Source organism: Saccostrea cucullata, unplaced genomic scaffold, assembly GCF_032062105.1.
Source record: "Saccostrea cucullata isolate Sc308-1 unplaced genomic scaffold, CSIRO_AGI_Scuc_v1 ctg15664, whole genome shotgun sequence".
Classification (NCBI taxonomy): Eukaryota; Metazoa; Mollusca; class Bivalvia; order Ostreida; family Ostreidae; genus Saccostrea; species Saccostrea cuccullata.
In genome coordinates, this window is record NW_026917950.1 from 1 (window position 1) to 12,488 (window position 12,488).

General features: G+C 36.8%; 2 protein-coding genes and 1 pseudogene across 2 annotated transcripts; 2 read left to right on the top strand and 1 right to left on the bottom strand.

The window, feature by feature from the left end:
• Positions 1–869: 869 nt before the first annotated feature.
• Positions 870–2,011, bottom strand: LOC134265994 (uncharacterized; annotated as a pseudogene).
• A 5,076-nt stretch (positions 2,012–7,087) lies between these two features.
• Positions 7,088–8,458, top strand: LOC134266079 (uncharacterized). Its single transcript, XM_062748342.1, has one exon. It carries the CDS (start codon positions 7,088–7,090, stop codon positions 8,456–8,458), a length of 1,371 nt encoding a protein of 456 aa, XP_062604326.1.
• Positions 8,459–9,337: 879 nt separating this feature from the next.
• On the top strand, positions 9,338–9,877 carry LOC134266173 (death-associated inhibitor of apoptosis 2-like). Its single transcript, XM_062748438.1, has one exon. It carries the CDS (start codon positions 9,338–9,340, stop codon positions 9,875–9,877), a length of 540 nt encoding a protein of 179 aa, XP_062604422.1.
• Positions 9,878–12,488: the final 2,611 nt, after the last annotated feature.

Sequence of the window (12,488 nt, forward strand, 5' to 3'; positions counted from 1 at the left end):
CAATTTAATGTTTTTTGCCTGTGTCTTGTTAAAAATTTTAAGGGTAAACCTATATCCTATATTACTATAACAAAAAAAAACAAAAAAAAAAAAAAAAAAAAAAAAAAAAAAACAAAAAACAACACAAAGAACAACCAGATACCAAAACTAACATGAATTTTATTTTTTAAAGATAAAGTATTACTCATTGATTATTTACAGTCTATATTTTGGGTAAAAAGAATTATAAAGTTATCAACAAATAAAAAAATTATATGATAAATAAACAACTAAAGAAAAATTGTATAACCTTTATTTTAATTTCAACATTATTGCACAGCAAAAGGGATTTTACTGATAAACAGTACTATAAACTTTTTACAATATATACAGCATACAAAGATGGATTGCTTACAGTTTGTACAGTAAAAATATTTTTCCATGGAATACTAAAATTAAAGTAACTATAAACAAGTCATTTTCATTAATATTGATTTTTGTGCTTTTAATTTACATTTTTAATTTTTAAAAATATAATCTTATATAATATTCTATGTCTAAAACCCCTTTCCAATATAAAGTTACTAATACATCAACAGTCATGAATATCATAGATAGGATAGAAACAGTTCTTTGTGATGTATAAGAGGGAGTTAAACATTAAAACATTTAGTCATAAATCTTTAAATGATATAAGGTAGTTCTAGGTTTTGCAAAGCTAGCAAAATATGACAGGCATAAAAAGTAGAAATTACTCATGCATATTTCACTTCAGCATATAGTTGATAAGTTAGGTACAATACCTCTGTATTAAAATCTTGTTGACCATATCAGCTCAAGTACTAAATGTTTACAAACATGCCTTCAATCCAATAACAGGGTTTATCTGATTCAATATCCTTGGCTCTGCTTTCTGTGCCTAGGCATCTGGATCCTGATCAAGTCCACTCTTAGAGAGCTGAACTGCCCACGAACTCTCTTCCTTCTTCTTCAAATTTAGAATTACCTGCCCCTTTTTAAACTGAAATAGGAAAATGCAGTTAACTATATTGAAAAAATTACTGCTAAAACATATATTATATATATATAACTTTATATGACTGTTATGATTCATAAAACTGATTTGTATCTACCTAGGTAAAAAAACAACAACCCAAATTGTAATATTCTGTAATTATACATTTTTTGGCTGTTAGAAGGATAAAACAATTGTAAGTTTCATTATAATTATAATAGATGAATCTTTGGAAATAGACCCTTTACCTCAGGTTTACAATTAGGCTCGATGTCCCCAGGTAGTTTGTTGGCTTTATATTCATACTTGATCACCTTACCACCTTTTTCTTCTATTTCAGCAGTGAACTGTAAACTTCTACAAACACAGAGAATTACATAATCAGGCAGATCAGTAATACCTAATCCAAGACTGAACAATCTGTGTGACTAAGCACGGCTTAGGGAAGGGAAGATAACTCCTCGTACCTTGTCTCTGGTTTAACTTCGACTTTACAATTTTTGCTGGTATTCTTTGCCCGAACACTTTTGTTTTTAAAGTCAGTTCTGGAACAATTACAACAACACGAACAGTGGTCAGGTCTATCTCTTCAGCAGCAACTATAAATAAAAATCCAAATACATAAGTGATTTTAAGTGATTTGAAATGTTAAAATCGTTAAGATCATCTACCATATAGCAAGTGGCATTCCGTAATCGGTAATCACGATATTGATAACTCCAAAATTAATTTCATTTCACAGAGATCTTAAGATAAATACAATGAATTCTCTATCAAAATAAACTGCATCATAAATACAAAATTTTATTCCTCAGTGTTTGCTTAGGCTAAACATTCTAAACCAAAGCTGTAAAGAGCGTAAAGCCGATCAAGTTGATCAGGGCGTGTCCCCAATGTTTACTTTAGTGCATTTGATGATTCTCAGCGAGGATTTGGTCTCAAATATATTATAATTATCAATAATACATTGTTACCTGTGGGGATCCTAGTATCCGTTGCCATGCTGAAGCTTTTTCGGGTAGATACACGCAAAAATGTGTAAACTACCAAGTGTAAATAGAGACTAAAAGCAAAACCACAAATGTACTTTTTCCGGAATGTATTAAAGATATACTACATACAAGTTGCATGTACCTTTTTTTGGTGCACGTTTTTACATGCATGCACGTGGGTACAGCTCGATGAGCTTCACCAGCTAGTGTACTGTTTCTCTTTGAGTTCTATTTTTATTTTACATTTACAACATATCATTGAAATGATACAAAAAGTTTTAGGGAATCGATCAAACGTTTTAAATAGGAATATAAAATGTATATATTGAAAATATCTTTAAAAAATCTTCTCAAGAATTATACAACAAAGAATAGCTATATTTTGATACAGATCTAATCATCCTCAGGAAAAGGGAGATTCTGATGATCGAATGATATGATATTGTCAAATCATATCTGAAACAAGCTAGCGTGCATAAGTTTCAGTATAACTGTAGAAGTGCCTGTTGAAATCTTGCATCTCAGTCTGTTTTTAAAAAGCGGTCGGATAAATGGAAAGACAAGGTTAGCGATCGCGACTTCCTCACCAGTTTATGAATACCGCCTTTGTCGTGTATAATCATTATATGAATTTCTATAAACGACATTAGAATGAATGTAAACTACCACTCTCTGTTTTCAGGGGTCCGTGTTTGCTCTAAAAAAATTGTTGTTTCAATCGACTTTTGAGCGCAATTAATCTTCATATGTCATCATATATTTGTTAACTTGACAGTTTTGTCACTGATATAACTTCATTACTTTGTGCGGTTATAATCTGTTCAAATCATGACCCCTGTATATTGGACTGGGTCACAATATGGGGATCAAAGATTTAAGAGACCATGTCAGTAAGCATTGAACTTTCTATGGAAAGTCAAAAATATGATTTTTTTCTTTAAAAAATAGTGCATATGAATTATTTCTGTCACAAATAACAAGAAGAATACAAAATTAGCGATTTCAGCCATAATAATTGAGTTGTATCCAAGGAAAACTGTTTCCCTAGTTACCAGATGAACTTTTTACATTCATAGATATATTTTTTGAAAGACTATTCATATGCAACATATTCACAAAATTTGAGCTAGGACTAAATTTTTCACTTTTCATGTAAACTGATGATATAGTGTGATGAAGCTCAACGCTTACTACATGGCCTCTTAGACACTCATGGCTATAGATGTGCAGGAAATATCTTGACAACTCTCCTTCTCAGTTAAATAAATGGAGATAACGAACAGCATTTAAGCTTACAGTCCATAAAATAATACAAAATAGGAGAAGAGCAAACACGGACCCCAAAACAGCAAAGGTGGGATCAGGTGCAATGAAGGCGTGAGCACCCCCTACCGTGTGCTACTTGTCACGATTGGGAAATAACGGAAATATCTGTTGTCAAATTAGTGTTTAAATAATGGCGAATTAGTATGAAAAACGTCAGTCAGCATTTGACTCGATGATAAATTGTATTAGCTGACAAGGTCATTGTATCGACCATAGAACTTACGAAATGATGTCTGATTTATTGACTTTAAACGAGACTGCTGATATTCTTGTTTTATCAACTTGTTTGTCAATAATTTACCTCGTTATAGAAATTATACATACGTAGAGCATGCTCTTGCATACTCAGTATCGAATCAAATGAGAGATAAACTCCGTATGCAGGTGATGAAGGATAAAGAATTATACAACCGAGATTAGTTATAAATAGTATAAGGCGTCCCGATAGCCCCGCATTCTGATTGGCTGAGAGAAAATCACGTGATCAGTTTTGATTGGTTGAGCCCTAACCCTAACCCCTAGCCCTAACTAACCCTAACCTTAACTAACCCTAACCCTAACTAACCCTAACCCCCTAACCCTAACTAACCCTAACCCCCTAGCCCTAACTAACCCTAACTAACCCTAAGCCCCCTGGCCCTAACTAACCCTAACCCTACCCCCTACCCCCTAACCCTAACCTAACCCTAACCCTAACCCTAACCATAACTGTCCCTAACTAACCCTAACCCTAACTAACCCTAACCCCCTAACCCTAACCCTAGCCCCCCTTAGCCCTCTAACCCTATCCCCTAACCTATCCCTACATACGGAGTTGTTTACACTGTGTTTACATTGGTACGTTGGTACTACGTTTTGTTTATGGACACAGGTAAATGCGCCGTGTGCAAAACATTTCAAGAATGTGATTATGACGTCACGCTTCACAGTCTAGCCAGTCTAGCCAGCCAGCCGGTTCAAACTGGATTTTTACTGAAAACAATAACAAATAACACACAAGACAGATTATATCAAGAACACAGATTTTATTCAGAATGAAAATACAACAATTTACAGGCTGTCTTTTAATCTAAAATAAAGTCCAAATTATCATCATCATCATCATCATAGTCTCGTGTCATCCAAGGGATACCTTTTTCATTTGGAAAATAAGGAATTATTCCATGGAGATACTCTGTATAAGTACCTAGATGCGGTCTTTTTAAGGCTTTTCCTTCTTTCTTGTACAGAAGTAAATGTTCAATACACGATTCTAACTCGGGGAAGTATATAGTTTCAATCCGAAAACCATCATCATCCTCACCTCTGATCTCCCATTTGTAGTCGTGATAACCCTTCATTCCCTCAAAAGAGCAGTGCTTCCTTATCACCACATAATTTTCAGGAAATTTCACTCTTTTTTCCAACCATACTTTTTGTTTAGTTTCTTCAACTTTTTCTTTAGATTGTTCAGGAATCATCTTATCCAAGCCCCACAGTTCTTTAAAGTATTCCTCCCAAGTCCATACTGTTTGATTAGATTCCTCTGAATGGGTTTTATGGTAATCCTGCGTGGCTTCTTCTAGGGTTTTCATCCAGGGTCCACTCTTGTCAGTATTCTCAATAAACCAGCGATACCTTGGTTCCATACCTCTGACTTGACCACTGAAACTTTTTTACTTGTGTTCACTTTCAAGTACTCACGCAGAGTGATCCTCAATGTCCAGCGCTGGTTTATATATATAGCATGGATTTATTTTAGGGCCGTGTGCAAAAAATACTTTTTACCTACGTTTTCTTATATATATACCTGTTTGCATCACCTATAAAGTGCCGTGTGCAAAACATATACGATACCCCTACGTTTTGTTTATGCTGACTATACAGGTAAATACTTGGCAGCGATTCAAGTTTGTTTAGGGCCGTGTGCAAAAAAAAAATGCTTACCTATGCATTGTGACGTCATCCACTGTATAAATACGGTTTTTCTCCAACTTTCTGCTCATTTTACCCTCAGAGCCATCAGCTGATAGACATGGATTCTACTAGAGAAAAACAGGTACAGGCTCGACGAATATTGAAACGAAAAAGTACCGAGAGAGAAATAGATTTACCACCTAAACCCATTTCTGAGTATTATCACATGAGACTAGCTGAAAAAAGGACCTCTCCAAAATTTAAAGCGCATGAAAATAGATATGTCGTTCATTTCGATGAATTTCCAGAAGAAGAAGAAAACACAGCTTTCCTTCGGCGATTATTCACAAACATGTTTCAAGACTTCAAATCTAAAATGCAGTGTGATCCTAACGATTACCTCCGCCTGAACCTTCATCACGATTCTCTGGAATCAGACATTTCTTACAAGTTTATGCAATGTAAAGATTTAAACGAAGACGTCATTTTAAAAGAAATACAACGTGTGCAACAATCCAAAAAGGAGTTCAAAATCGGCGACGGCTCCACGGAATTCGATCTGTTACACATCGAGAATCCCCAGGTGAGTGGTGGAAACAGAAACAAACATCTACAACTGGATAAAGAAACTTTCAAGAAAAATAAACGAGCCATCGTTCGGATCGCCAATCCCCATGATAAATTTTGTTTGGCTAGAGCCATCGTCGTCACTCGATTACACAGTCAGAAACCCGAACATCCAGACCCGGAATGGGAAAAACGATGGAAACTCATGAGGTCAGGAGATAAGAAATCCTTGGATCAGAAGAACGAAGCCATAGCCCTCATGGAACAAGCCGGATGTGATATCACTCAAGCTTGTGGAAATACAGAGTGGCCGAAATTACAACAGGTATTAGCTCCTCAGTATCGTCTGAAAATATTTCAGTTCAAATCTACTTCCACTAAACTCTGTTTAGAGCGCATCTTCAAAGGGTGGGGAGATGGAACTTGTTTGAACATTTTGTTAGACAACCGTCATTGCGATGCCATCATATCGATGGCCGGAGTAACGGGGAACCCCTACTACTGTGATCATTGCGACGTGGGGTACAGTCATGTCACAGACCATCGCTCCAAATGCCCTCATCGCTGTACCTTTTGTTTAGGACATCACCCTAATTGTCCCGATGAAGGGATCAAGATTAAATGCCAGGAATGCCATGGAATGTTTAAGAACAGGACCTGCTACGAAGATCATTTAAAACCCCATGGTAAGAAGACCACCACTACTGTCTGCAATTTAATGGGGTTATGCGAGAAGTGTCAGTCCTGGATACCTAAGAAATTATTTCCTCATCACAAATGCGGAGATCAGAAACTGTGTAAGATCTGTAAGAAAATCGTCGATGCCGATCATCGGTGCTACGTTCGACAGAAGCCCAAGAAGAAGAAGAAGGGAAAAGGCACCTTAGAATTTTACATTTATTTCGATTTCGAATGCACTCAGGAATCGGGCATTCACGTCCCTAATCTGTGTGTGGCACATCGCGTCTGTCAACATTGCGATGACTTACCCATAGACCAACCTTGTCCTCATTGTCAACACATGGGACCCCGTCAGCACCTATTTCAAGGACCAGACACCTTAAAGAAGTTCATGGACTGGTTATTTCAAACCACTACAGGTACTAAGAATTCCACTTTAGTACACGACGGGGCCATCGTCATCGCCCATAACTTCAAAGGATACGACGGACAATTCATTTTGAATTACATAGTGCATTCTTCTCCCCTGAAACCTAACGTGATCATGAACGGGTGTAAGATCTTGTCCATGGAAATATGTGGACTCAAATTCATCGACTCGTATAGTTTCTTAACCTTTCCATTGGCCAAGATGCCCTCCGCTTTCGGATTGAACGAATTGAAGAAAGGTTATTTCCCTCACTTTTTTAATACGGAACAGAACCAGAATTACGTGGGACCTTATCCACCGGCAGCTTTCTACAAACCGGACGAAATGTCTACCAGTGGACGAGAGGCTTTTTACCAATGGTACGACCAACAGAGGGGAAAAGTGTTTGATTTCCAGAAAGAGTTTGTAGGGTATTGTATCTCGGACGTCGACATTTTAAGACGATGCTGTGCACGGTTTAGAAGCACCCTCAGGGGGTTGGTCAACGTGGACCCTTTCCAGGAATCCATCACGTTTGCCAGTGCTGCTAATTTAGCCTACCGTCGAAATTTCATGCCTAAAGACACCATTGCCATCATTCCGAACCTCGGGTATGAACCGGCACGACAATATTCGGCCAAAGCCTGTCGGTGGCTCACCTGGATGAGTCATCAGAGTGGATGTCACATACGACATGCCAGAAACGGAGGCGAAGTCCCGATCGGAAATTATACCGTCGACGGATACCAGGAAGCGACTCGTACCGTCTACGAATTTTACGGGTGTTATTGGCACGGATGCCCCACTTGCTATCCCAGTTTACAGACGGAAACTCATCCTCACCGGATCCAATTTACTTACCAACAATTACACGAGAAAACCCTCAGAAGGACTGCGGATTTAGAGGACATGGGGTACAACGTGTGTAGTATCTGGGAGCACGATTTCGATCAACAAGTGCAACAAGATGAGAGTTTACAGCAATTTGTACGAGATCTGGACATTCCGGATCCTTTAAAACCTCGAGAAGCCCTGTACGGAGGCCGGACCAATGCCACTAAATTATATTGTGAAGAAGGGGACATGAGATACGTGGACGTGTGTTCCTTATACCCTTTCGTGTTGAAACACAGACCTTTTCCCCTAGGGCATCCCGAGATCATCACAGACGACTTCCAGGACGTGAGAAGTTATTTCGGTCTCATTCACTGTCGGGTCTTACCACCCCGAGGCCTCTTTCACCCCGTATTACCTTATCGGACGGGAGGTAAGTTATTATTTCCCTTATGTCGCACGTGTGCCGAACAACAAGACTCTACGTCTCAAGATCGATGTCAACACACCGACCGGGAACGTAGTCTCACGGGTACTTGGGTGACGAGCGAATTACATAAAGCCCTAGACATGGGCTATACCTTAGAGCAAATTTACGGAGTGTGGCATTTCAAAGAAAGCAGTCAAGACTTATTTAAAAACTACATCAATACCTTCCTCAAGATCAAACAGGAAGCGTCCGGATTTCCCCCCAGTGTAAGACCTCAGAACAAGAACGAGATTACATATATCAAATCTTCGACAAAGAAGGATTCATGATGGATAAGATCAGTATCGAGAAGAATCCAGTGAGAAGAACCATTGCTAAACTCTTTTTAAATTGTCTGTGGGGAAAATTTGCTCAACGCTTGTTATTACCCAAAGTCAGATACTTGGACGAAGTAGAGGAATTACATCAACTCTTACAAAATTCGACTCTCGACATCAAGGGTGTGCGACTCTTAGACAATAAAGAGAACCCCGATGAAGACAAGATTCTAGTGAATTTTCAAGACAAACAGGAATTCGTCGAAGAATGTCCCTTTGGAAACGTGATCCTGGCTTGTTTTACCACCGCCTATGCCCGCTTACATCTCTACGAGACTTTACAACCTTTAGAAGAACGGGGCCTTTATTTCGATACGGACAGTATCATTTACCAACATAAGGAAGGAGCTTTTAATCCTACCTTGGGTTATAGTTTAGGAGAATGGACCGACGAATTAGACGGGGATCACATCACCAAATTCATGTCGGCAGGTCCTAAAAATTATGCTTACCGGACGGGCAAAGGAACCGAGGTTCATAAAGTCAAAGGAATCACTCTCAACCATCGAACCTCCCAGATCGTGTGTCCGGAGACTTTAGAAAAAATGCTCAAGGGAGAAATAGAGGAAGTAAAAGTCCCCTATCCCAGCAAAATCCAGAGGACCCGTGATTATGAGGTCATGAATAAACCTTCAGAGAAAACAGTTAGAATTGTATATGACAAGAGACAAATTGTAGAGAATTATAACACTTTACCTTATGGTTATTGATATGTTTGTTTGTTTGTTTGTTGTTACAAATAAACAAAAATTGAATTGTTGTTTTATGTGTTGTTGTTTTTTCTTCTCTATAAAAGGTATTCTTATTCAAAATCAAAGGTCATTTCTAATCATGAGGAATCGCGAGCCAGACCAACCCATGCGTTTTCCCCAGTATGCTCAGCTCTCAAAGAGAGAAGCTACTTTTGAGCAGGGGTGGCCTGAACTTCTCTCAGGAAAAATACCAGACCTAGCTCGAGCTGGGTTTTACTACAGGGGAGTGAAAGATAACGCTACCTGTTTTCATTGTGGAATGACTTTAGAGAATTGGGATCTTGAGGAGGATCCTTATGCAGAACATGCTTATTGGAACCCCAATTGTCCTTACATTAATCAGTATAAAGGACGAAGCTGGGTGATGAGTAAATTTGTCGGGGACTTAGAGAAGCAGGGATATAAACCTTTACCTGAGATTAAACCTCTACTGAACCCAGAACCAGACGTCCAGGCTCGAGGAAAATGTCACATTTGTTTAGACGAGGAATTACAAATCGTTTTTCTATCTTGTGGACACGTATGCTGCTGTGCCTTGTGTGCTCCTTCCTTTCAGTTTTGCCCCATCTGTCGAGGCGAGATTCAACAGTCCAAACGGATATTTCTGTGTCAACTATAAATAAAAAAGACAGAACCCAAATTTGGTGTTTTCTATTGTTAAGCAAGCTCCTCAGACCTAGATTTTTTTTTCAGTGATAAAGAATGAGATTTTTGAATTATTCCTAATTCAAAATTCTCTATTGGTTTTTTTCCTCTGCAAGTTAAAAAATAATTACACCTGAGAGTCTATATAAAAAGGAGACCTACAAAACCAACAGATCATTTCTGATCTGAGTGAGGGACAGTAAGGCACAACAAATGAAAGTGAAATCTTTTTTTTTTATCATAATACATAATTTTGTAATAAACAAATACTTGAAAGTTACTCTCATAATGAGCCTTAATGTCTTCCAAGAGTTTAGTTTGGACTTCCTCCATTAATCCTTGTATCTACTCCATTGGTTTTGTGGGCTAAAATCATGTGTATTGTGAGGTGTCAAAACAAGTCGGTCATGGATTGACACGAGTCATCAACTTTTGAATGAAAAGTTCATTTTCTTCTATGAAACATGTATGAAACTTATATTATTTTGAGTCAATATTCATATTAAAAGCATAATTTCAGTCACTTTCATACAAGATAGTCAACATTTCATACAAGAATTGATTTGACATGATGACAAAGCGAAATTCTGTCGTCTGCTTTGATTGACAGGTGTCATGACGTCATAATGACGTCATAATTCAGTCAAATTCATTTCCTGAATGAAAAGTTCATTTTCTTCTATGAAACATGTATGAAACTTATATTATTTTGAGTCAATATTCATATTAAAAGCATAATTTCAGTCACTTTCATACAAGATAGTCAACATTTCATACAAGAATTGATTTGACATGATGACAAAGCAAAATTCTGTCGTCTGCTTTGATTGACAGGTGTCATGACGTCATAATGACGTCATAATTCAGTCAAATTCATTTCCTGAATGAAAAGTTCATTTTCTTCTATGAAACATGTGTGAAACTTATATTATTTTGAGTCAATATTCATATCATAAGCATAATTTCAGTCACTTTCATACAAGATAGTCAACATTTCATACAAGAATTGATTTGACATGATGACAAAGCGAAATTCTGTCGTCTGCTTTGATTGACAGGTGTCATGACGTCATAGTGACGTCATAATTCAGTCAAATTCATTTCCTGAATGAAAAGTTCATTTTCCAACATGTATGAAACTTATATTATTTTGAGTCAATATTCATATTAAAAGCATAATTTATACAAGATAGTCAATATTTCATACAAGAATTGATTTGACATGATATATTATTTTGTCATAAGTCAGACAAATTCATTTCCATATTCATTTTCTTCTATGAAACATGTATGAAACTTATATTATTTTGAGTTAATATTCATATTAAAAGCATAATTTCAGTCACTTTCATACAAGATAGTCAACATTTCATACAAGAATTGATTTGACATAGTAGAGAATTCCCGAACGTCTACTCGGAATGCATTATTTTCATTCATAAAGAGAAAGTACGGGAAATTCCACTCCGGTGACGTAATATGATTGCGTCAGGTTTCCATAACAACAACACCATAAGTTATCTTCCTTGTTTCGTTGCAGCCATGGCTCCTCCCAACAAAAAAGCTCTCTTCCCTAAAGGAGGGTTCCGACCCTCTGCTAGGGGTTCTCGTAGGGGTTACTTTCAAGAATACGTTTTACAAGACGGTGACATCTTAAAAGTCAACCCCCTAAAAATGACACAGATATTCAGAAGCTAGCTTTGGTGTATTTTTTTTACTTTCCTGGAACTGTAAATACATTTTGTTTGTGTTTGTCCTATTTTGAATTTAATAGGTCTCAATAGGACCCCCATAAAGATGCAAGTGTCCTATAATCTGTGATAATATGTTGAATATTTTTATTATTCCATAAATTTTATTCTTACTACACATATAGTGTTTGGAGTAATGCACTTAGTTGTATAGGACAATATTCAAGGTCAAAGCATGAGATTATTGAGATAACTACCTTTGTCAATAATTTGTAACCTTCAAACTTTACATCTTAAGTGAAGAATGGATAGGAGATTTTCTATAGATTTTTGGATCATTTTCCTACAAGATAATATTACTGACTTGAAACATTTCATGGTGATTTACATACCTGCAGTCATAAATAGATACATGTAGGCATGGGGTAGACTCCTATAGATTTTAAGATCTTCATTCAAAAGTATGGAAAGTTTTTAAGTTTGAAAGATTAAATGTCAGCATATCATTTGCTTGTGAATTTAAAATAAATTCAAACATATACATCTTTAGATGATAACTAGTTATTTCAATTCCTGGACTTTCTGTCTTGATATTTTCCTTTATTATCTGTAAAATTTAATGATTGGCTTTTTAGTTTAGTTGAACTAGTTTCTTATTAGCATGTGAAAATGGCATCATCCAAATAAGTTCATCTACATTTTATATGTAGGGGAGAATTTTTCATCACAGGGAAAGAGATTGTCTTGTATAATATAATGCATTGGTACACAAAAATATCTTTCAATTTCTAACATGTTTCATTTTTGTTACATGGAATGATAAGTTCTGTTGATTTCCTACCAAAGACATACTAGTAGAGTAATAAATGTATATGATGTGTCAGAAAAGCATGT

Excerpts from the sequence above, each read along its gene's own strand:
- LOC134266079 (XM_062748342.1), top strand. The coding sequence starts at position 7,088 with ATGCCCTCCGCTTTCGGATTGAACGAATTGAAGAAAGGTTATTTCCCT.
- LOC134266173 (XM_062748438.1), top strand. The coding sequence starts at position 9,338 with ATGAGGAATCGCGAGCCAGACCAACCCATGCGTTTTCCCCAGTATGCT.